Source organism: Pundamilia nyererei, unplaced genomic scaffold, assembly GCF_000239375.1.
Source record: "Pundamilia nyererei isolate P.nyererei 1_Seehausen unplaced genomic scaffold, PunNye1.0 scaffold00185, whole genome shotgun sequence".
Taxonomy (NCBI): domain Eukaryota; kingdom Metazoa; phylum Chordata; class Actinopteri; order Cichliformes; family Cichlidae; genus Pundamilia; species Pundamilia nyererei.
Genome location: NW_005187586.1, coordinates 740056 through 763891, shown reverse-complemented (window position 1 = coordinate 763891; position 23836 = coordinate 740056). Strand labels below are relative to the sequence as shown.

The 23836-nt window shown below is 42.6% G+C and overlaps 2 protein-coding genes across 3 annotated transcripts in view; one reads left to right on the top strand and one right to left on the bottom strand.

Moving 5' to 3' along the window:
* clpb (ClpB family mitochondrial disaggregase) overlaps positions 1–23836 on the bottom strand; it is a 520737-nt gene that overhangs the window by 307123 nt on the left and 189778 nt on the right. The gene's annotated exons all lie outside the window — the stretch shown is intronic.
* Positions 1–23836, top strand: part of pde2a (phosphodiesterase 2A) — a 176749-nt gene that overhangs the window by 132799 nt on the left and 20114 nt on the right. For both annotated transcript variants that reach the window (XM_005746911.1, XM_013914299.1), the window contains exons 3-13: positions 11919–12008; positions 12263–12351; positions 15043–15152; positions 15950–15999; positions 16230–16289; positions 16617–16773; positions 17353–17405; positions 19513–19587; positions 19820–19861; positions 20987–21055; positions 21144–21274. In XM_005746911.1, coding sequence (XP_005746968.1) covers positions 11919–12008; positions 12263–12351; positions 15043–15152; positions 15950–15999; positions 16230–16289; positions 16617–16773; positions 17353–17405; positions 19513–19587; positions 19820–19861; positions 20987–21055; positions 21144–21274 — 926 coding nt within the window. The remainder of the gene's footprint in view (positions 1–11918; positions 12009–12262; positions 12352–15042; positions 15153–15949; positions 16000–16229; positions 16290–16616; positions 16774–17352; positions 17406–19512; positions 19588–19819; positions 19862–20986; positions 21056–21143; positions 21275–23836) is intronic.

Below are 23836 nucleotides of genomic sequence, written 5' to 3'. Positions count from 1 at the left end.
ATTTATTGCTAAATAATCAGGTTTCATAAAGACTAGACCCATAAATAAGCTTATGAATCCACTATTTCTTATTTCTAACTTCTTTCTCTTACTCCTTCAATTAAAATACAAATCTGATTAGACCTGATGAGAACAGCTGTCTGCTGTTGTCTCCAGAGGAGATAAAGGAGGCAACTGAGAGGAGGATTGGCAGACATCTATTACTGCCAGGAAATCTTTGTCAAGTTTTATAGTGTGTGGGTCTTAGAAAAATGAGCCTTGCTGGATATTTGTTATGCATGAGTTTGTATTAAATTTGCAGGGCTGTCCGTGATCTAGCCGAGCAGTAGCTGCTGGCGAAAAGCATTATTGCACTAATCCAAACATCTACGTTTAAAGAATGCTGTAAGTAGGATTATTAAAACAATGTAACAAGTGCACCAACTTTGCAAGGAGACTGTCTATAATGTTACAGGAAGTGACCATATGATATGACATGTTTGAGGTTTATGACTTAAAGGCAAATGTTTGCCCAGGGAGTTTGCATGTCCTCTTCGTTGGGTCATCATTTCCCCTCTCAGACTTAGCCTACGCTTTTAATTTAACGCCTATTTCATTCTATTAAAATCTGTTAGCCCCAGTTTGTGCTGTATTATTAAAGCATCACTTGCCTGCAGTCCTTTTTGCAATTCTTCAAATCTTGTCTCTCTCCAACTGAGCAATGTGTGAATTTCATCAGTGAGCAGTTTTCTGTCTTTATAGGATCGGGTTCCCGTGTTTAGTCAGTCCACTTCAGCCTTAATTTCTGTTCCTCGTTCTTTCTGTCTATCATCTGCTTCCTTTCGAGTCACGCTGTAGAAACATGAATTATGAATTATGGTTTGTTGGCTGCTCTTGCGATGTGATCTTAATAAGTTTTACTGGAAGCTGCTGAAAATCGCTGTCTCTCGTCTTCTGAGTCTCTCTTTCTCACACACACAGGTTGTTTGGTTAATTACGGGGCAGCATTGCGATGCATCTGTTTCTCCTGTACCTCAGCGATAGGTCGCCCTTGTTGTTACTGGAGTCAGCATCGCTCTGTTGTTTTTAAAACCTCCTCCTCTCGGTACTCTTACCTGAATGAATGCGGTGTGTGTGCTTGTTCCGAGGCCCGTCTTCATGGCTTGGCTGTATTCTACAGTGCATGTGTCTCCAGTATGTTAGTGATGCTACTGGAGACCCAGCTCTGTTGGAATAACAACCAGGACCTCACGCTGCTAGCCTCCCACCAGCTGTGGTGTGCATGTGTGTGTATACATGCCTCTGCCTGCCTTTCTCTCAATCTTTCCTTAAATCGTTAAATGTGTCCCTCATCCCTTCTCTCTCCGTGACAGACGACCGGTGAGGAAAAATCAATACGCACTGGTAAATCACTTATATGTTAAAGAGCGGAAGAGCCCAGCTGTGCATCTCTTGCTGACTCGAACGGGATTCGTGGTTCTGAGTTTGTCTCAGTTTGCGGAGGTATTCGGCTCCACAGAGTGAAGGATTTTGGGTATGCAAGCTCACTCAGATGTACTTGTGTCCCAAAAGCTAACAGCACATAATGCAACAGGAATGATACTATGCACAAGTCAAATGCTGATTGGTTCACAAGTGGGCCTGAACAGGAAAATGACTTCTTCATGAAGTGGAAACACAAAGTGGACGTTTTTCATTGTGTTTAACACTGACGTTCACTTCAACTTGTTGAATGTTACAACTGTAGTCCTCTCTGCAGCAGGCTGAAGGACTAGCAACAACACAAACAGCCATAGCCCACACACTGGTGACAGTAAACTGTTATAACATGTAGTTGACGGTCTGCAAAGCTGCTGCGTGTAGACCCAGCTCACAATCGTGCTGGTGCCTTTAAACTGTACAGATACGCAAGCAGAAGGTGTTGGTTAAGCACGGTGATTCACTGTACTGCACAGAGGGGCTTGTAGGATCAAGTAAATTGTTGGTTTTGCATAAATCTCTGCAGACATAAAGGAGGATACCTTTAATCATGTGCAAGTGGAGTGCCATTACCCTCCATCCTCTCGCTGTTAGATCAAGGTCGACTCACTTGAAATGCAGATGGGCTTGACTCAAGGCGTCGGATGGCTCTGTGAACAATGCAGCAGATAAGAAATATGGGAGTTACCCTAAAGACTCCAATTAGCTCCTTAAACTAATCCTCTCGGTCAGGCCTTTATTGCAGCGCAGACGTTAGCTAATGTGACCAATTTAGAATATTAGTATTCAACTAACTGGCTAATCTGCTCTGTTTCTCAGAGGAATGGTTGTTTCCTTCAGTGAATTCATGAGTGCAATGAAGCACAAAATATATTTAAAATCTATATAAAGTCAGGTTTTGTTGTAGTGAATCTTCCAAAAAGTTGCAGAAGTGATGCTAGAATAAAAAAGGATATGAATGTTACCTATTACCTGTTTTTGCATCTTGAAACTCACAGTTTTTGTGCTTCTGATTCTCTCGACCTACTGACATGTGGGATAATATATCATACGGGATTGTCAGAGTACTAAAATCTCTGTCAATTAGTAAGCTATATAACCAGAAAACAAACAGCAACAAATTGATTGTGTTGATATATTTTACATCTTGACTTCAAAGGGGGGTTATTGCCTGTGGAAGGTGGAAGGCAGCCATTTTTCTTCTAGAAAGGGGCAAAGTGGCAGATTTCTGTTGCTGGGGCATTTGTCTGATTTACCTGCCAGCAGTTTGAACTCTTTAAAGCCTGAACCATGAAATAATTGCCGGAAAAAATCACATTTTTGGAAAATAAAGTGTTCATTTTTTAGATTAATTAAATATTAATTTACATATGTCACACTGATGGCTTAGAAGTCTCAAACAATCATTATTCAAGGTTAATGTAGCTAATTTAAACCAACACTAAATTGGTTTAAATTGGTTTTTCATTTCAGTGCTAATATTTCCTTTTTAGATGGATGTGTAAAGGAATTTAAAAAAACATAAAAGACCAAAATTTCCAGGGATAGCTTTTACACCAAAGGATGCTCCGTCAGGACCTTTTAGTATCCTTTTGTTAAATATGCAGTTTAATACGAATAGTTGACTGTCATAAGGCCCAGAACACACAAAAAATGTGAAATACAAACAAGAAATATGAAAAGGAAATGTAAACAAACTCTAAGGCACAGGGGACTGAGGGACGCACTGAATGGAAACATACACTCAAGACTCAAGACAAAGATTAAGGGCGTGACAGGACTATGTATACACACACAGGGGTGATTGAGTAGAGACACCTGGGAGACACAGCTGAACTAAAGCCAAACAACAACATACAGGGAAGTAAAACTAATAGAAGAGATAGAATAAACCGTGAGCAGGATATTAAAGCCAAAACAGGAACTGAAACAGAACTGAGGCTCAAGATTTTAAGATGCGATGGACGATTGTAAACAATCACAAACTAAGAGTCAGTCAGGGAGAGCAGCACCAACCACTGCTAGCAAATGATGCTCAGCAAGATCAAACTAAAACAAATACATGAATCCCAAATATCTGTCGAGATGATCTAAAATATACAACTAAATGTGATTCAGAAAATGATACAAAACCACCCTGTTAGCTTTTAAAACCATTGTCTGCACTTTTGTGCTGCCTCTAGGTCATCTTAAATTGGTCATGTGATTTGGACACACACCCCCCCAGATTACATCGACTGTAGAGAAAATTCAGGACCATGACACAAACTTTCTATGGATCAAAAATCCACAATACAAAGAGTAAAGCCTGACCTTGTTTGCTGTTGGTGATGTATTGTGAAGAGTTCCCCAAACAATCCCAGGGATGCGCTTACAGCCCTGTAATTGTTTTTATATCTACCCATTTAATTTTATCCCGTCAAAGTGATAAAAACGTTACAATAATTTATGATCTAATATTGGTTTATGTTTTTCTTAAACACACAAATAAACTGTGCGTTACTATGAAAAAAGCAGTAAAAGAAAATGATTTTTTTTAACTAAGATGCAGTTAAGAGTGCTCTGTTTCTCCGGCGTGCTGTGTGCACACTGAGCACAGCGTGTGCAGGGACCACCAGTAACTACGCTATCAGAGATAATCTCCGCCCCCCAGCCAGACTCCTCGGGTCCAACAAGTGTGAAACGGCCTCAGCAAACGGATTAAGGTTAGAATAACTAAATTAAAGCTAAATAGTGGGGTATGCACTACATCGCTCCCTTCCAGTCCCCTATTGTCTTTGTCTTATCAGGACTTGCAGGCGGCTGCTTTGCAGTTATGAAGTACACAAAGTCTTTTTTTTTATGTTTGTGAGAAATTTGTTTTATGCTAAATATCGAACCAAGATTTGCCTTCATTTTTCTCCCACTTATCCAGTTTATGCTCATGTGGGGCGCTGAAGCCTATCTCAGCTGTTACAGGGCAGGAGCTGGGGTACACCATGGACAGGACACCAGCCTGTCACAGGAGTGACACAAAGACAGACGACCAATCATGTCCACATTCACACCTGCAGCCAATATAGACTCACTAGTGTCCCGAATTCGAAAAGGTGGCACAAAAACAAACCAAAATCAGATGTGCAATCAGATGAAGAGTTTATTAAGAACACACGCGTGGGAAGAAGCACACAGCATCACATCAGTGGACTTCTTCGCCCAAAATACACAGACAATGGCTTTTTATAATGTCAGGGTTAACGCCCCTTCACGCGTTATAAGAACATTATTTGCATCTTGAGAACATTATGTGCATCTTTTACAGACAATGATCAATTTTTAGAGCTAAAGGCAGACACAGAAGTTCCTCTTTCTAGCATCTTTTCCAAATATGGCGACGACTTCAGGCCCTGAAGGCCCCCGTGGACTTGTCCTCCTCTCTGACACATCTTCTGTCACCTGTTACTAAGCAAACTCAAATGCAACAGGTTGCTGAATGCATTCAGGCCTTTGCTCAGGCCTGTTTCTAGATTGTATGTGTTATATGTGTTTTGTAGGCGTGTATGCAGCTTTAACCTTCTGTAGCTCCAAGTCACTTACACAATAGATCGTCCGGACATCGCGCCGAACGAGGCTTATGACCTTTCCTTAATTGACTGAGCTTCAACTCTTTAATAAGCACAAAATGCAATGTGTGTGTACAATTATTATGGCTGCACCTGTAATAAAAGGTTAATGTGAGGCCGGCAGGTTTTAATGAACATCTTAATGCAGTATCTATACTATAGATGATATTATTAATGATGCAGGATATATTGTAGCAATAAAATCCCTCTCTCGGGAACCACACCGTTTGTTGTGTCACTCCTCGGCCCCCTCAGTTACTTCTAGCTCCATCAATGGCATCATGGACACCGGGATCACCGCTCCGGGGTCCACTGCCCTCGTGATTTCCTTTTCCAACAATCCTCTGGCGCAAGGAATGAGACAACAACCACAAGTCACCAATATCCCTAGAAATGATGCAATAGAAAGCATTACAGACATCACAAACCCTTTCCATTGTCCGAACACGGATGTCATCCAGCTCTCCAGCAGGTTATCGATTCCTGAGTGTTCATGCATAGTTTTAGACAGAGTTTTCAGCCTTTCCAGAGCTCGAGTTACTGAGCCATCTGGGGCAGTGTTGTTGGGGATAAAGGTACAACACATGTCTCCGAACATGGCACATATGCCCCCTTTCTCCGCCAACAACATGTCAAGGGCCATTCGATTTTGCACTCCCATCAGCGAGGTCGGACCCAACTGTTCCGCCCTCTAAAGCCTGAACCATGAAATAATTGCAAGAAATGTTTCATTTTTCAAAAATGAAGTGTTTATTAAACCCTTTCACAATGTTTATTATTTAAAAACACTAGGCATTAAGGGTTTAATCTAACCTATGCATATCTTTGGACTGTAGGAGAAAGCCCACACAGACACTAAGAGAACATTCAAACTCCACACAGAGAGGCTCCAAGCAGCAGGATTCAAGCCCAGGACCTTCTTGTAACCACCACAACCTCAGGCCACCTACAATTCCCTCATTTCTGCTTCACTTTCTACTGGCTCCAGAGATTTTGCAAGAGAAAATCAGAGCAGATCTTAAGAGCTCCTTTTGCTTACCACTGTGATTTCCTCTTTTCTGTACTCTATGAATTCTGGCTTCATTTTTTTTCTGCTACCATATGACAACTCACCACTGGTGCGTCTTATTTACACCATTTACACAGTTTTAAAATGAATATTATGGTATTAGAGATAAAGGGTTTAGGTCAGCGGTCCCCAACTGCCCGGGCCACGGACCGTTACCAGTCCGTGAGTTGTTTGGTACCGGGCCACGAGAGTTGAAGCTCGGGTGTGAAATCTATGGTTTTCAGGGTTTTTGTCAGTTTTTATTGTTAACTCAGTTTCCCTGGGTCTTTTCACATGTGTTATGAATAAATCTTCTTTTTTTGGTACTATTACTGGTTTTATTTTGTTGTGTGTATCTGCGACACCTTAAAGGCCTGTCCATGAAAATATTGTCAGACATAAACCAGTCAGTGGCGCAAAAAAAAGGTTTGGGGCCGCTGGTTTAGGTGTTTTTGTTGGAATACCACACATAACCACTGGGACAATCTTTTAAAGACATCCACGCTCTCTCCATCTATGTTCAGCACTTCATTAGATTAGACTGCTCTGGAACTCGTTTCAAGTGGAAAGAAAATGGCTTTTTCACTCTTATATTCAGCCGTGTTCCTTTCCATAAGTACTGCAGGAACACAGAACTATGTCTTCATATTATTATAAATTTATTTTATGTTATTTTCAGCAGAATCCAGTCATTAATAAAGGCTTGGAGATGTCTGTTGAGGCCCTGGAACACTTTCAGTAATTTAAGACATTTTTTATCAGATATAAAACAATAATATAGGACAATGAGGAGTCAGGTCGTCTCTTACAAGCTCCTGTCTCAACTGAGGCTTTCATCTGTCTTTACTTAAATGAAATACAGTGGGCCATTAGGGATCTTTCTCTCACTTTTACCTGTTATATTACCAACACCACTCACTTCTTTTTTCCCTTTTCACTGTTCATCAAATATATGATGCTACTCTCCCTGGGGGCATAAATCTGTTTCCTCTTCAGCCTTTCACACACTGCTGTTGTTGCTGGATTCATATGAAGAGTCCCTTAGAGAGCACAACCGGCAGCGAACGTGCAATTATGCTTTCGCCGCTGGAGCAGAAATACATCCAGAGCAGCGAGAACAGACTCACATAGCCGGTTCAATCAGCTTGCCGATATCATTTTGCTTTAATCAGCTGGAAATAATGCAAAATATAAAATGTGTACAAATCAGGCAACGTCAGAAGAGTTGATTTTAATATAGAAATGCAACTCCAAATAATGTATGACCCGGGAAAAAAGCATCCCTCCTCACCAGGCAGCCAAAATAAACGTTAGAAAGAATGTGCAAATATTATCTGATCTAGTTCTGCTCAACAGGAAATTATCTCGACATTATACAGAGCTTGATTTGGCTTTACCCTGCTAGCTACAGCTCTGTCCGTGTAGACTTAATTAAACTTTTCAGTGAGATGTCCTCCTGGAGTTATTCTGCAAATGTCTGGCTCCCTCTCTATTAACTCAAATTTATGACTGCTGTAGTTCGGGGACATCACTGAATGAAATGCTGCTTTTTTCTTTTCCTTTTCCGGCATCTGAGTTCGTACCTTTGATTCCTTTAACTCCACCGAACGGCTGATGGAAACAGACTGTAACAATCTGAAAATTCTGTCTGACAGCAGCCTAACGATGATGAGCAGGAGCCTTTTTTCATTCGATAGTCAAGCTCCGCTTCTCTGTAATGTAATTTCCTTGCTACCTTACGCTTGACCACTATGTTTTCATTATTTTGCATAAGTCACCAAGAAACTTGATGAGAATGTCTCAGGCTTAAGTGTCGAGAATATTAAAAGTAAATAGCCATCGCAGGAAAGGCTTTAGACACACTTTCTGCCTACATTACAATAGCTTCCCTGCAGGAAATCATTAGGCTCATTAGGTACAACTGTTCAACTCATTGTTAAGCAAATATCTAATCAGCCAATCAGACTCAGTATGTATATATATAGATGTGTAGAGATGGTCAAGACGACCTGCTGATGTTCAAACTGAGCATTAAAAGGGGGAAAGAAAGGTGATTTAAGTCACTTTGAACATACAGGGTTGTATGCTGAGATCTCCCCACACAACCATCTGCAGGGTCTGAAAAAGAGAAAATATCTAATGTGCTGCAGTTCTCTGGATGATAATGCCCAGTCTCAATTTCTGCTGTGACTTTCAATTGTAGGGTAAGAATTTGGCACAAACAACATGAAAGCATGGATCCAGCCTGTTTTGTATCAACGGCTCCGGCTGGTGGTGGTGTTACAATGTGGGGGATATTTTCTTGGCACAATTTGGACCTCTTAGGGCTTAATGAACATAATTTAAACACCGCAGGCTACCAAAGGCGTTGTTGCTGACCACGTACATCCCTTCTTGACCACAGTGTGCCCATCCTATGATGGCTCTTCCAGCAGGAAAACGCGCAAAGCTCAAATGATCTCAAACTGGTTTCTTGAACATGACACTGATTTCACTGTACTCAAGTCACATGACCTCAATGCAACAGAGCACCTTTGGGACGTGGTGGATTCACACCATGAATGCGTTGCCCTCAGCTTTCTCTGTCAGTTATAGTTTTTTGTTTTTTGTGCTGCAGTTGAGGTTAACTGGAGTATTTGACACCGCCATTGCTGCCGTTTCTTTAAAAAAAAACAACAAGACATGGGTGATGTGACGATCTGAGAACGATAAAAAGAGAAAAGAATGCATTTGGTTATGCTGATCAAAGGTGCCCTTCAGAAGAGTGCTTCAAGTGATTAGAATAACTGCAGATAAAGACGACAACAAAGACTACATCCCCATGAGAGGAGGAGAAACCTGAAGATCAACATAAAAATTTAAACTCTGGTACACGGAGGAAATTAAGAGAGATGTTGAGGAAAGGTGGATTTAAGAATAATCATGATGCTGCATGCACAGACACAAAAGGGCAGTGCAACCTGCTTGAGACGAGTGCAATCCTGAAACAAATTCAAACATGACAGTAATGCAATGAGTTGAATGAATATCAAATCTATGGGAATATTTTTCTGATAATTAAATCAAAGCAACTCATTTGCCATTTTGGTGATGGCTGATGATCAAATATTTGTTCTGTAAAGCATTTTCAGATCAATTTAGATAAAAGCTGTAGCCAAATTCACATAAACTGAACCGGCATTAGAGAACGCTGTTAGTGTAATGAAATCACAATCGCTGTTTTCATTTCAATTTTGATCTCCCCCATGATTCAGGATTGCATCATCCTCTCTGTGAGGAGGGACGGTTAAAAACCAGCTCAACTAAATAAACGTCTTCTTTCAGTCCCCGGGAAGAAACACCAGATAATAAAAACTAGAAATTGTATCATTTAAAGAAAAAAAATCATCTGCATCATCTCGTGTCTTCAGGTCCTGCTTGAGTGGGTGGCAGGATATGTATGCATACCTGAAGGAATCTGTGTGGGTGTGTGTAAATGCGCAATGATGGGCGGAGAAGGAGGTAAATTAATAAAACAGATGGTTCGAGGTATATGGAAAGAAATTATTGCGAAAGGTCAAAGTGCAGAGTGTGACATTTACCGAGGCATAAATCTGTTACAGCCACAAACGCTGTCGTCGTTCCTGACAGCATCAGCGCGGCGAGGATGGAAGCCAGAGAGACGTTCATTGTTTGTCTGCTCCACGGCCAACACATTACTTACTGGGATTTGTGCGAGTATTTCACAATCTGCAACTTAGGATACAAAACACTCTCAGACACACACTCACACATGGGCTGGCAGAGCTCCAACTTCATTACAACAGCACTCGGGCCGGCTGATTGAGTGATCAAAGCTAATCACATTTAATCCTATCTAATCATATGTAATAACCAACACTGAGCGCTCAGGCATGACAGCGCTCTCCACTCTCTCTCCATCTCCCCCCTTTTCGTCTCCTCTCCTCCTTGACATTTGACACACACACACAGACCTGCAAAAAAACATGTCCTCCTCCCTCCTCATTCATGTTCAGCATCAGTCGCAACCAACAGAGAGCGGTAAAACCGCTAGAAGTGAGGCATCAAAATGAGGCGAAAAGGACATAAGACTGCCTCGTTAGAGCGCGGAGCCCGCGGCACGCCCGGCGTTCGATACCTTCGTGCTCTTGAACGCCCAAAAGAAACAAGATGCTCTTCCTTTCAGTTGCGCCGTGTCACTAGCAGCTTTGTCATGAACAACTGGAAGAAGAAGATCTGGTGGTTTCGGGCTCTGTGTATTCTTCCCCATTCATATTCAGCACACAGTTTTAAAGCAGGAGCATTTAAAGCCTTTGAGATTTCCCTCTGTGTTTTCCTTTGCTTTGATCAGATTTTGAAGTCCCGCTGAGATGTTTCTGTAGACCACGGTTAAATGTAATGATAATGCAGTGTGATCACTGGAACTGGTAAGGATTTAAGTAGACTTCACACAGAGAATAATTATGCCTATGGTGGGAATTTATAGCCGTTGCTGGTAAAGCTGAGGCGGGAGATGCAGAGGTGCTTCGTTGTAGCGTTTGCGGAAGGTAAAAACCTCAATTTTGCAGGACCTCAAACTATACGGTCCCTTTCATCTGAGATCTGCTCCCCTGTTTGTGTACTCCTCCATTCCTCGACCCTGTTTTTTAATCTCATTTTTATCAAAGTGTGTATTTCAGAGGACCGAAAAGAGCTATAAAAGCCTTGCAGTTGAATTGTCCCTTTTACGACAATATTGGACGTCAAATGGGGTTGTTTATAGAAATGTATCTGAAACACCCGTCCCTTAAACCTTTCTGACATCAAAATTACCTCTGCAGTTCGCTACACCCAGCCGGTAGCCTGGTGTGTGGAGACAGTGAGGATTGAACTTCTCTCTCAAGCTCTGTTTTTTCATTCTTCATACGTCTCTGTCAAGTCGGTCCGCTCACATCAGGTACAAACAGTTTTCCCTTTACACCATGTCCTCACAGGAATGGTGTAGATGACTGGCATTTTTTTTTCAGAGCCCAATGTGCAATCATTGTCTCAAAAAGGTGCAAAAAAGAGAAAAATACCTGTTGTTTCACATTTACTGGCATGAATGAAAGGGAAGCCATTGTGCTGAAGACAGCTTGGAGTGATTAAAACAAGAGCGTATCTGTTCAGTCAGGCGTTACCTGGATGGAAACTCAGATGAAATGCTTTCTGTGTGGCGAGTGGTCAGATGCCACCTCCTGTAAAAAGGAGAGCCAGCCTCCACTGTGAAGAGGAGTAAGAGCCTGCATAGCCTCAGGCGAGCAGTTTTTAGTTTGTCTTTCTTAAAGATTTGAGAGTGCAGTAAAAAAAAAAAAGATGATTTCTCACAGGCTCTTGGTGAATTTGATCAGGCATAACAAAGCATCCAGGAATGTACATTTTCTTGCAACGTGTTAACTCGTTTCATAAATCAGCTGCCTACCAAAGTGTGCAAATGAATTGCCAAGTGCTTTGTTTTCTGAAATGAAACAAAAGCAACGAGCGCCTTGTTGAGCAAAATCCACTCCCTGGTGACATCCGAGCTCAGTTCATTCCTAAGTACCACACTTGTGTCTCCAACTGGTGCAGTTTGCTGAGTATATACTGAGTGTGACACAGTTTAAATATTGTTTCAGAGTCCTTTGCAGCCTGCCAAGGTAAATATCTGAGGAAGAGCTGTTGCGGTGTAATCCTTGTGCCCACAAAGAAAACAAATTGATAGCCAAGGCCTCGGGTTTTCCGAGCTGCACTTTACGATCGTAGAAAAACAACCCAACAAACATCAGGGCATCTGTTTTTGTTTTCCTCCCCAGGATGCCTTGCTGCGGCTGGCGGCAGTTGTGGATGCGCGCTCTCTGCGAGTGGCCCTTCGAGATGGCGTTCGGGAGCTGCTGCCCAGCACGGTAATGCATGAGAACACACACGTATTGGAATTTCCTCAAATTATTACCTGGAGGAAGGGGAAGGAAGAAGAAAAAGCTTCCTGTTAGTATTCAGAGTGGTGTGGTACTCAGTACTCAGCCCTGACACAGGACCAGGGAACAGAGCACCAAATCTTGTTACAAATGGATGAGGCTCATCGCTCATTAAACTAATCAGAATCAGATTAATTTTACAAATGAACGTGCATGTATACGCGGGTGTGTTTTAATTCCAGGAGTGTGCATGTGTCTACTTGCTGGAGGAAGACTCGAGGCTACTATCTGACGACCCGCCACATGAGCTGCCACAGGAGGGAAAAATCAGGTGTGTGCTGCTTGTGTCTGTGTGTGTCTCTCTCTCTCTATGCGGCAAGTCACAGATGTTTCGTCTCAGTGAATCACCGCCGTGTACTGATTTGCTGCATTTGTTGTTGAGGGCAGCGATACCCCGAGAAGCAATAGAACAAAGAGGAGGGGTGGGGGTGGAGGGGAAACGGAGACGGATGTTTCCTCTGTGTGAGAAACAGGTGTCGTCTAAATGAATGTGAGCCACTCGGTCCAAAATCACATCCTCCTCAGCACAGAGATAAGGTGACACACTCCTCTGTTTTTGTCCTGGCCTTTGATTTTTACCCCATCACTTTTTTTTTTACCCTTCCTCGCCCACCCATCTCTCTGACAGCTTCTTTTTTCCTCTTTTGTCATCTGCTTTCCCACCTTCCCACCTCACTGCATGAGTCTATCTTTGCCCTCTTTTCCCTCTCAGCCTGATCTTCCCCCAAAGAGCCACAAAGCACTATGCTGCCTGTGTTTAGATCTTCCTGCCTTCAGCTACCGCCCTCCCCCTTTCCCGTGCTCCTCTTTCTCTCTCACCTTCAATCCCTCTCCCGTGGAAGCGTTGCGGGGCTAATAGCCGAGGTGACAGTGCCTCCGGTCCCTCAGCGAGGCTCACCGATCCTCTCCTCTCTTAAGTGCTCCCCGAAGCTCCACGACCCCCATGTGCTGCTGCGACTGCTGCCGAGGCGCTGGGGAAAAACCAATTCTACATTATTGATGAAACTGTCTGTTTGTCAGACAACCACCCCGTTTCCAACACCTCATTGCCACATGAACAACGGGAAGCCACACAAACCTCCTCACGAGGCACCAGCGCACAAGGACACGCGCACACACAACACCTGAGCGCACGCACAGACGAACGCTCACATACTCGCATTTATCAGGACGAGATATCGTGGCGATATTAAAAGAGCTACAGGGAAGTTTGTTACTTTTTTCTCCTTCTAACTCACCTGCTTATATAAGCCTGTTATCAAGTCCTTGACACACACACACACACACACTCAATGAACCCTTATAAGAGGCAAGGCCATGCTGTTCCAGCCTACTTTCTAATACATACAAGCCCATTATGTGGACCTTGACGCACATGCACAGCCACGCGAAAAAATAAACCTAAACAAGTTCAGCTAAGAAATCTTCCTTGAAGGTTTCTCTTCTAAACAACTTGTTGTGCTCACAATATGTGAGCCAAACAAGCCAAATGAAAAATGCTGCAAGGATATGATAATAAACACGATTCAAACTTGTTGCCATCTTCTTTGGGCCGGAGCTCAATAAATATGGAGCCAGGGGTAGTGTTGTCTGACCAATGAAAACTTCTTTGTGGAAGTTGTAGATGCCGCATCTTCTAAGCTGAAGAGCGGAGGGACCACCCTGCTTGCTATGAGTGATCCACGATGGATATGCTGCCCTCCATATGTATGACATACTTTTCTGGGTGAGCCTCAGATGATGTATTACATCAGCATGGCGCCGCAGTAAAAGAGTCCAGGGCTAAACTGGAGCCTTTCAGCCCCTGGAAACAATTTAAATATCAGTGTTTCCCCCCCCTTTTTTCTTGATGGTTAAGTAGTTATGACAAATAAGATTTACATTATAGATTAAGCAGAAGCATTTGCAACTGTCATCTGATACGCAAACAAACTGCTATCCTCCAAGTTCAGTGTGTAGACCACTGAATTGTTATTATTATATGGGAAGTAGTTAAAAGTATCGGTATTGGTGATACTGGCCCTTTATTTACTTGGTGTCAGATCAATAGCAAACTGAGACTTTTAGTTAACATTAAAACACACATTTTAACATCACATGTGCTGTCAGACGAACACACACACAACAGCAAATAACAGTATTGTTCATAGTGCCTCGGGGTCATTTGTTTTGCTCTCCGCTGTACCCAGAGAAGCTGTTTTGAACCAAATATATTACGCAAAGGTCAACTATATTTGTCACAGTAGTGAAGTACAATGAGAATGTTTTTTGACTGAAGTGCAATACTCCTCAGTGAGTTTGAAAAATGGGCATTTTTAAATCAATGCACCATGCAGAGATTTGGCTTCAACGCTCTGAGGGATTTCAGACTCTGTAGAGCCTGTGTGCATTACAGAGGGGCTGCTGCTCTGTGTGTGCGTGTGTGTGTGGCTGCCAGAGGGATTTACCGATTATTATCTGAAGCACATACATCTTGAATCTAACTGTGTGCACGGGCGAAACCGTGTTGCTTCCTCTTCCTGTTGCCTTCTATGCTCGTGCACTTTTAACACAAGGCGTGCACTGTGTTTGCGTGCGGTAGCCGGACCAAAATACACAATTGCCCCAGTGTCCTATATTTTAGCATGAAACACCTGCCTTCTTTATTTAATGTAACACCCACAAAGACCTACACCTTTGCCATCACACCTGGCTTCACACCTGGCTTGCTCTTTCGCACACATACACACATATGCACAAATGAGTTTATAATTTCACAACGAATAATAGGGCTATTCAGAGGTGTTTTTGTTAGTATGAATGAATTCAGCACAGATCTGGTTTCATAATGTTGCCGCTTGTTTGTCCTTTTGCTCCAGCTGTCTTTCAGATTGTCTCCTCCCGTTTGTCTCGAATATGGCGCGGGTAATCGTCTGTCTCAGACCAGAGTCACACTGAACTATCTATCATACATCTGTTTCAGGAGCATCGCGGACCAGCTGAAACGATGTCAGTGCACCGGCCTTCCTCCATCCGAACTGCCAGAGAAGTACAGAATCTGCCTCGCAGCGCCGTTACCAGCACACAGAAGAGGTGTGGTTATGTTTTGAAGGGTAGGGCTTTAATGTTGCTAGCGGACAGACAAAGTGCCCAGCATGTCCTTGTTCGCAAGTGTGTGCATGTGCGCGGGAGCTCGCTTGCGTGCATGAGAGCAGAGAGATGTGAGAACGTGGGAGGAAAAAAACAAGTATGAGGAGATAGAGGGGGAAGTAGCGAGAGGCTATGGTTGCCGAGGGAAAAGCATGGAGCCGTGTGGGCACGAAAAGCTGGACAAGAGGACTAAAAAAAGCAGCGAGAGGTCTGTGATGAGGAAAAAATGCAGAAGAGCAAATGGAGACGAGTGAATACACGCAAAATATCACGTTTAGTTTTGTTAGGTTAATTATAGACCCTAAAGTACACATGCATGACCACTCTGCACTGTGCGAATCGATACATAATACTGAACACCCATCATAATAATGATGCAGGGAAAGAGTTAGCCTGGCACCAAAGTGCTAAACCCATCATTCTGTTTGTTTTGTCCTCTGCTGTCCACACGCGCAGCAGCACACACCTCGGTGATGACATTTATTTTGCTCATTAGGATAAGTTGTTGTTAAAGATGAGAAAAACAAATTAAAGAACAGAGGAAGAAAAAGTATTATGCAAGGACATCAGGTGTACTTTGTACCATAATTTTCTCTTGCATATGTAGCACAAGAACATGTGGGGGCGAACAAATAAGATTAGGAGCTAGACAAGGGCATGGAAGGAAAACTAAAGGACGATTAAAAGACCTCTGAATAAATTCATGATGTGTTCTGAATGCTCTTCTTTCTTTCTTTCAGCTGTTGTCATTCCTATCTTGGAGCAGGACAAGGTCATCGCTGTCTTACTGGTGAGTCAGTCAAGGACAAAAAATGAATCATCCAAAGTAACAAAACCAGTTGCAGCAGAGAAGGTCATTACCTCTAAGTTCTCCTATTAAAGAAGCAAAAGGCAGATTTTTTCAGTCGTGCGCCATATGTGAAGTCAGTTCTCCACAGAGGCCACACAGCTCGCACCACCAGCTCCACTGAATAGCATTTTGTTGATTTTCCACTCTGTGTGTGTGTTTTTGTATTGCAGGTGGGCTGCGGTCCACTATCTGATCAGGATGAACTGCATCTGAGCGTGCTGGAAAAACATGTAAGCTTGCTCCTGCGAAAAAAACAGCCTGGCAGCAGCTACGGTGCTCTTTGGCACGGTGTTTTACCAAAGAAAGAATAACAGCATACATGCGTGTGCTCTGCTGTGTTAGGAAATTAGGAAAGACTGGTTGTCAAACAAGTATTAACATCTATCTGTACAAGCCTTGATGTTATTTTCTATTCCTTAACTATAGTCTGTGGTATTGATATGCACCAATTTTACATTTGTATTGTTTTACGGATCCAAATCTTGTGTATAATGTTAAATAGATGATGTTTATACAGAGGTTATAATTGATCTTTTTACGTCCACGTGGTGTCGCAGGCCTCGGTGGCATGTGTGCGGGTCCAAGCTGTTCAGACATCCTACCAGAGGCCTCCTCTCAGCCCTTCTCCACTACAGTCCCACAATGCACTGCTGCCCCTCAACGTCTCAGAACAGGACTACTGCGAGCTGGACCGCAACATCCTGCAGCTCTGTGGTACGCACACACACACTTTACAGACGTTATTTCATCTCTGCCTCTTTCACTCTTCTCTGAGAAAACAACAAACTCATGCACACATGCATATACGTATATGAGAGGTGGGATATAATAATGGAGCTGTGGGAATTTAGATGGAGGTGGATGAAAACACAAAGCATTGTTTTAAATCTCATGCTTAATGCTATTTCTTCACACATACGCATCAACCTTGTTTGTTCCCTGATAACTGTCAAAAAATGTGGGTTGCATTTAGTGTCTTTAGTTGTTTTGGGGGGGGTTTGTGTGTGTGTGTGGGGGGGGGGGGGTTTCACTTCTTTTCCTTCTGTCTTCATCTGCAGTCCGGGCAGCCCTCCATCCCATGTCTTGTCTTCATTATTAGTCCCTCTGTTAGCTGGTTCCTGCTCACCCTTCCCCGACCTCGCTGTCTCAGTGTATCTCTCCCTGGATTGCTTTCTGTCCACTTGCGTACATGCTCTGCATTCCCACTCTTCCTTAACGCCACTCTGACCTTGCTCTACGCTGGTTTTTCCTCCCGTCATCCTCTCTCTCTCTCTGTCTCCCTCTCTCTTTTAGGTGAGCTCTATGACCTTGATGCAGCCTCTCTCCAGCTTAAAGTCATCAATTATGTAAGTGGGTTGAGATCACTCATGCACTTTCACACACACACACACAACCTGCACACACACACACACTGTGTGTTAAATATGTACAGTACATTCAAGACATAAAATCCTTCCCGGTGATTTCTACCTCTCTTCCTGTCATTATTTTTACTACAAGCTTATTGTCACACAATTACTCCATTAGTCTCCCCTTAATGTGCGCACCCTTCTTATATGATACACTCTCTGAGTCCAGGGGAGCAGAGCGAGAGGTGTAGAGATTGATTGCAGGGAAGGAGGAGCTGTGCAGAGAGCCGTGAGAGAGAGCAGAGTTATCAAGCTTCAGCCACGGTAGTCATAAAATTGTAGTCAGCGGGACTCTGGCTACAATTCAAATGTATGGAAATATTCACAGAAGAAGAAGATAAGAGAGGGCGAGAGAGAGAATAAAGCAAGAGAAAGTAGAGAAATTTGAAGGTTATGCTGCATCAAATGGACAGAGCTGCAGTCCATCCAAGGAAGTTTGATGGATCCAGGGACACGATTCTTTTCTTCAGAGTTTAGTAAAAGAAAATGTTAACACAGTTTTTTGTCCTCACATGAAAAGGAAAAATAAAACCATCAGCGATTTCTAATCGCAAGCACTGCTGCAACTCATAATCTCATAATAGTCAGAATAATTGCGGCCCTAACATACTCGGAGTTTCAGGTATTCTGAGTATTTTTAATTTAGTTAAAGGAACCAAGTGAACCCGCTGCTTTCCTTCGACAACTGTTTTTCCTCATTTTCTATTATGTTTCTAAAAAGAGAACATGCACTAGCAGGCGGACGCTATCAGATGAACTCATTTACCATTAGCTGCTGTTACCGGCGTCCCTGCGCAGCAGAAATTATAGATGCTGTCTTTGAGGACACGGATAGCAAAGGTTGCTCTGAAAACCAGCGTAAAGCGAGGTGGATATTTCTCTCTGTAAGCGCTTAAGTCAAACCTACCTGACCTTCTGTGCAACTTGTGCTACCCTGGGACCAGCTCAGCGGTGCTGAACAACGGCAGCGCAGCCTGCATCCTTTTATGCCCCTGAATCTGCATTGGACTTTTCTTTTCTTCATCCATCCGTCTCACAGATGAGAGCGAGGGAGAGAGACAGAGGCTGCGGTGGTGCAAAATAGACTGCAGGGCTTTTAAAGATGCATGTTAAATCCGACATGATTTGTTTTTGTCTATTTGTTTATTTTTACAGTTGTAAAAATAACGGGGTGAGGGCACAGGGGAGAGGAGAGGGAAGAGGAGCACGGGATTGTTGCTTCTGAAGAATCGTGGTTTTTTTCGGGTGGGAAGAGCTCGGGGCAGCTCTTATGGTATTAACAGCATTTTGAAAAAGGGGTTGGAGGGGCTTATTATTATATGAGGGTGCAGCAGCGTGCTTTGTGTGCGTGCACATGTGTGTGTGAGAGACTGGGGGGCAAATGTGTTGGCAGTGGCTGCCGTTTATTCCTGTTCTGCTTCTTCTCCATCCAGCTCGGTGGATTACGGAGAAGAATGCTGTGTGAGGAAGCGCTGCTGCATATGTGTGTGTGTGTGTGTGTGTGTGTGCGTGTATATGTTTGTAGCAGTGTGCGCGCAGGGGCGTGTACGGCTCAGAGTGTATTTTCAGTCTATGAATGTGAATGAAATGTTTTCATCACAGACAGCAGCGGGAAATTGGTTGCAGCTCTGCAGGTCTTACAGAGCAACAGCTTCAGGGAGCTTGAGCACACACACACACACTTTAATTTACACACACGCAGACACCAAATGTGATTTTCTTCTGTTTGTCCATCTTGGAAAATCACAGCTAACTGCGGGGCTTACGCTGAAAATGTACTTGAATAAATCCCGTCTGTTTAGCGTAATAAAAACCTAATTTCATTCCAGATTTTAATCTACTGCAAAAATCAGTTTGAATTCTCACCACGCCCCGGGAGCAGTCATTTTTCACCGTCCGCCGATTTCTTATCTTATCTCCACGCCTAGGCTACACTCCAAAGAATAGTAAATTGAAGGTTTTAAAACAATCTGAGCGAGTCCGATAAAGAGAGATTTCTGTGATTATACGTCAGGACTGATGTCGTGTTTGTGTTCTTCCGCAGTTGCAGCAGCAGACTCGGTCGCAGTGCTGTTGTTTGCTACTGGTCTCTGAGGATAACCACCAGCTATTTTGCCAGGTATACACACAAACGCGCACACACAGACACATCTTTATCGCTGTCGTACACATTTGTTTTCGTAATCTGTCTTTGAAATACCACACAAAAAACAACATGGACTCACATACTGTTCTCCTCATCCCCACAGACACACACACACACACACACACACCATGACTCATTTATCAAAGAGCAATTTGAACATTAACATTTGAAGAACTCCTGACCTTTGACATCTCTGACCTTTTAGGTAGTCAGAGACAAAGTCCTGGAAGAGGAGATCAGCTTCCCGGTGAGGCAAAATATCAATGCAATAATTTACTTATTGTTTATTGATTTTCATCTACATTTCATGTTTGTCTCCAATGTTCCCAGTAAAACAGTTTTTTTTTACCGGTTTGATCGCATTTCCATTAAGTCTTTTATTTTTCCCTTTTACTCATGAATGACCTTCATTTCCTTCGGGGAGCGAGGTTATGTTTTTATAGCGTTTGCGTGTGTCTCACTCTGTAAACACAATAGCTCAAAATGCTTTGAATGAATTCTGAAAAATTTGTACATACACCCATCATGGTCTTCAAGGTCAATTTAATTATTAACACTCAAAAACTGACAAAAAACATTATAACTTAGAAACTATGATTCTTGCAAGTGTGCTGTGAATTTAAAATATGTCATATTTGACCTCTGACCTCTTTCAATCCAATTATATTCAGTTTTATCACAACAACAGTTGCTTAAAGGCGCTTTATATTGTAAGGTAAAGAAATCACAATGATACAAAATAGCTCTTCGAGATCAATCGCAATCGTTTTTCCTTAAATTATTTGTGGTGAGCTGCCTCGGCTGAGGTTTGCGCTCTCTGAGTGCTTCTTGTTCGTTATGTGGTCTGTTAAGCTGAGGTGTGGATTTCAGGGATGTCTTCTCCAATTTTTAATAAACAGAATTATGATGCAAGTGTTGCAACCCTGCGTGTAGTTTCTTTTTTTTTTCTTTTTCGAGTGTCATGATAGAATAAGCCTCCCACATGTAATCACTTATAATCCTCAGCAGGAGTTATAATTAAGAAATTTGGTGAGGGCCAGTAATGACATCCTTTGGGTGGCTTGCACTCTCCTGTCTCTGGCTGCAGTGCTTGTGTAGCATATTTAACAGGCTTTCCATTATCGTGTGAATAGACTGCGTGCCCCAGCCTAAATGATGTGTGAAATCTCGATAATAGCCGGTGAAGAGAGAAATCAAGACACAAGAAAAAAAACTTAAGTGGCTGTATGTGCTGTTTAGCAGTGGTAATAAGCTTCACTGACAATAAACAAGCTTTTTTATATCTATTTTACCCTCATTATATTGGTTTTATTTACTTTCCGTGTGCTCATCTTGTCTTTATTATCTCCTTGTTTTTCTTACTTCTGTGCAGCTGATGTTTGGACGTTTTGGTCAGGTTGTCGAGAAGAAGAAGTCAATTACTCTTCAAGACATCAGTGCTGTAAGAGATCTATCTATTTGTGCATCTATCTATCTGCCTGCATCACTGTAACTAATCTGTTTGTCTTTTCTGCCTGCTACCATGGCAGGAGGAGCGCAGGCAACTGTCCAGTATGTTGGGCTGTGAGATTTCCTCCATGCTTTGTGTGCCTGTGGTCAGCAGGGCTACAGGTCAGGTGGTGGCACTAGCGTGCGCGTTCAACAAGGAGGGCGGGAAAAGGTACGTCTTCGCTTTGAGTTGTTTCTTTTTGGTTTGTTTTTCTGTTTAATGCTGAGAAGACCACACGGCACTCGCTGAAATCGCGTTTTGGACCTCGCAGCTGTTCAGAAATCACTCCGGCGTTGATGGCTTAATGCCGAAAAAACTTTTTTGAAATTACTCGGCTGTCAGTCCAAAAGTGATTTGGCTTTTCCTAATGCCACAACTGCTGACTCATGGTAGATGCAAAGATTTAGCTGACAGCAGCTTACAGTAATGTCGGGATGGGGCCTGATTAGTTGCGCCTTACAGCTCAGATTTGTTGAGGTTATAGTAGCAGAGACTGCACTGCTGTTTCCACTAAGATCTGCAGCTTACCAGCAGGTTGTGCTTCGTGTTGGCCATGAACAGATGCAGGGGAAGGACTGAGATGCAAAAGCAGCCCTGGAGTTTAACCTAGAGTAGCCCAGAAATACTTGTGCAGGGCTGACATTCATACGGGATTTTTTGCTGATAGCAGAGTGTCTGTTTAAAGACACATGTCAGAAATGTGAGTGTAATGACGGGTTCCAAAAGTGTGTGCAAAAAGACAGAATAATGGAAAGGTAAGGATAGGCTAGGAGAAATGATATCACTCAGACCAGTGATAGGCACGGCAACGTGTGACACATGCACATGCTGCTACAGCTTTACAATTAAATATATATAATACTCTCATGCATCAGTATAACACAAAGAGGCTATTTCATGTTTTCCAGCACAGGATGCTATTGAGCAAATACAGTCATGGTTAAAAGAAAGTATACTCTCTTAAGGCTTTAAATGTCAGAGCAAAGCATCATCTGGTCCTTAGCGGGTGTAAAAATGAGGTAAATGCAACTCCAACACATCACATACGTCATATATCATCACCAAAAACTAAGCACACCCTTACAGCTTCCATAAGAAGCAGGAGGATAAGAGGACAGGTATGTACTTCATTAACAAATCAGTCCATCATTGTACAGTGTGAAAGATCATTCACAAGTGGAAAACATTTGAGACAGCTGACAGGGGTAATCAGGTTGTTAGTGTTTAACTGTTGCAAATCGGCAACGCCTGCCTTGAGAGGGCTAATAGCACGTGGCAGCACAGCTGAGGTTTGCCAAGTTACACAAGACTTCTGGTCTAATGTCCTTCAGACAGATGAGACCAAAGTGGAGATTTTTGACCATATTATACTATATATCCCACTGTCATCAAGGGGGTGGTGATTTGTGCTTGTTTTGCAGCCACAGCACCTGGGCAGCTTGCAGTCTTTTAGTCGACCATGAACTCCTCTGTGTTCCAAACTTTTTTAGAGTCAAATGTGAATTCATCTGTCTGACAGATAAAGCTTGACTCAAACTCGATCATGCGACAGGAAAATGATCCTTCGTACAGAATGACTAGAAAAGAAAAGAATCAAGGTGTCGAACTCCAGACCTGACTGATGTGCTGTGGTAGGAAATTCAGGGAGCTAAGCAATATTTTAAAGAGTGGGTCAGAATTCCTCCACAATGATGTGAGGAAATGATGAAGTAATACAGAAAATGTAGCTTTGAGTTATTGCACCTAAAGGTGGAAGCAGCTTGTAGGGTGTATTTTTTCACACATCGCTACTGCATTTTGGTGCAGTGTAATATGTTATGTGCTGTAGTTCCGTTTACCTCATTTTAAGACCTGCTAAGGACCAGCTGATTTTTATTATCTCCTGATATGTAAAACCTCAAAGAGGGTGTGCTTTCTTTTTACCTTTTTAACTGTGGAGCAAAACAATTCGCAGATCATCTGCAGCTTGTCTCGTCTGTCCATCTCTTATAGATGTGTTATAGCAAATCTTCTTACCTATTTGAATAACAATCTCCAAAATATTCGCAGATATATTGTATTTCTCAAAACATATGAATAAATGAATAAAATAAACATCCCTCCCATCCATTGGCTACAAAACTAGGCTGCTTACATTGTTTTATTCCTTTTCAAGTTACCTATTAAAGCTTCTTAGTCATTTTCCAGCCAAGCACCAGATTTGTGCACAGGCTGTATGGATTCACAAATCACACGGAGCTGCACAGATGCCTGATACTGATACGTGAAATCGGGATATTTTAGGTTAGTTCAAGCAGAAACTGTTGGTGATGCTGAGTGTCTGTGCAGAGAGCACACAAGGGAAACAATGCTGATTATTAACAGTCTGCCATCTGAGTCTGAGCTGAACTGATCTTCAGGTATTTACTGATGATTTGCAAGAAAACCCTGTATATGTTTTTGTTAGAAGTCAAGGCCTCACCTGTCCCTTATTCTGCATGGCTGTTTGTCATCACTCTTGCGAATCCCTACTCGGCAGTGCTTCTTGCTTAAAAGTCTTGCAAAAGTATGCAGCTGTCATTTATTGGGCAAGAAGACCCGCTAACTCATCAGGTTGTTAATATGACTCCATCAACAATGCACACCCATCTTTCACTGCAAGGGCTGATGCTTACAAAAACGTACCATTATAACCCAGAGTGACACAGTTTTACACGGATAATTTAAGTCTGGGTCCCGCTCCGTGTCACTGGC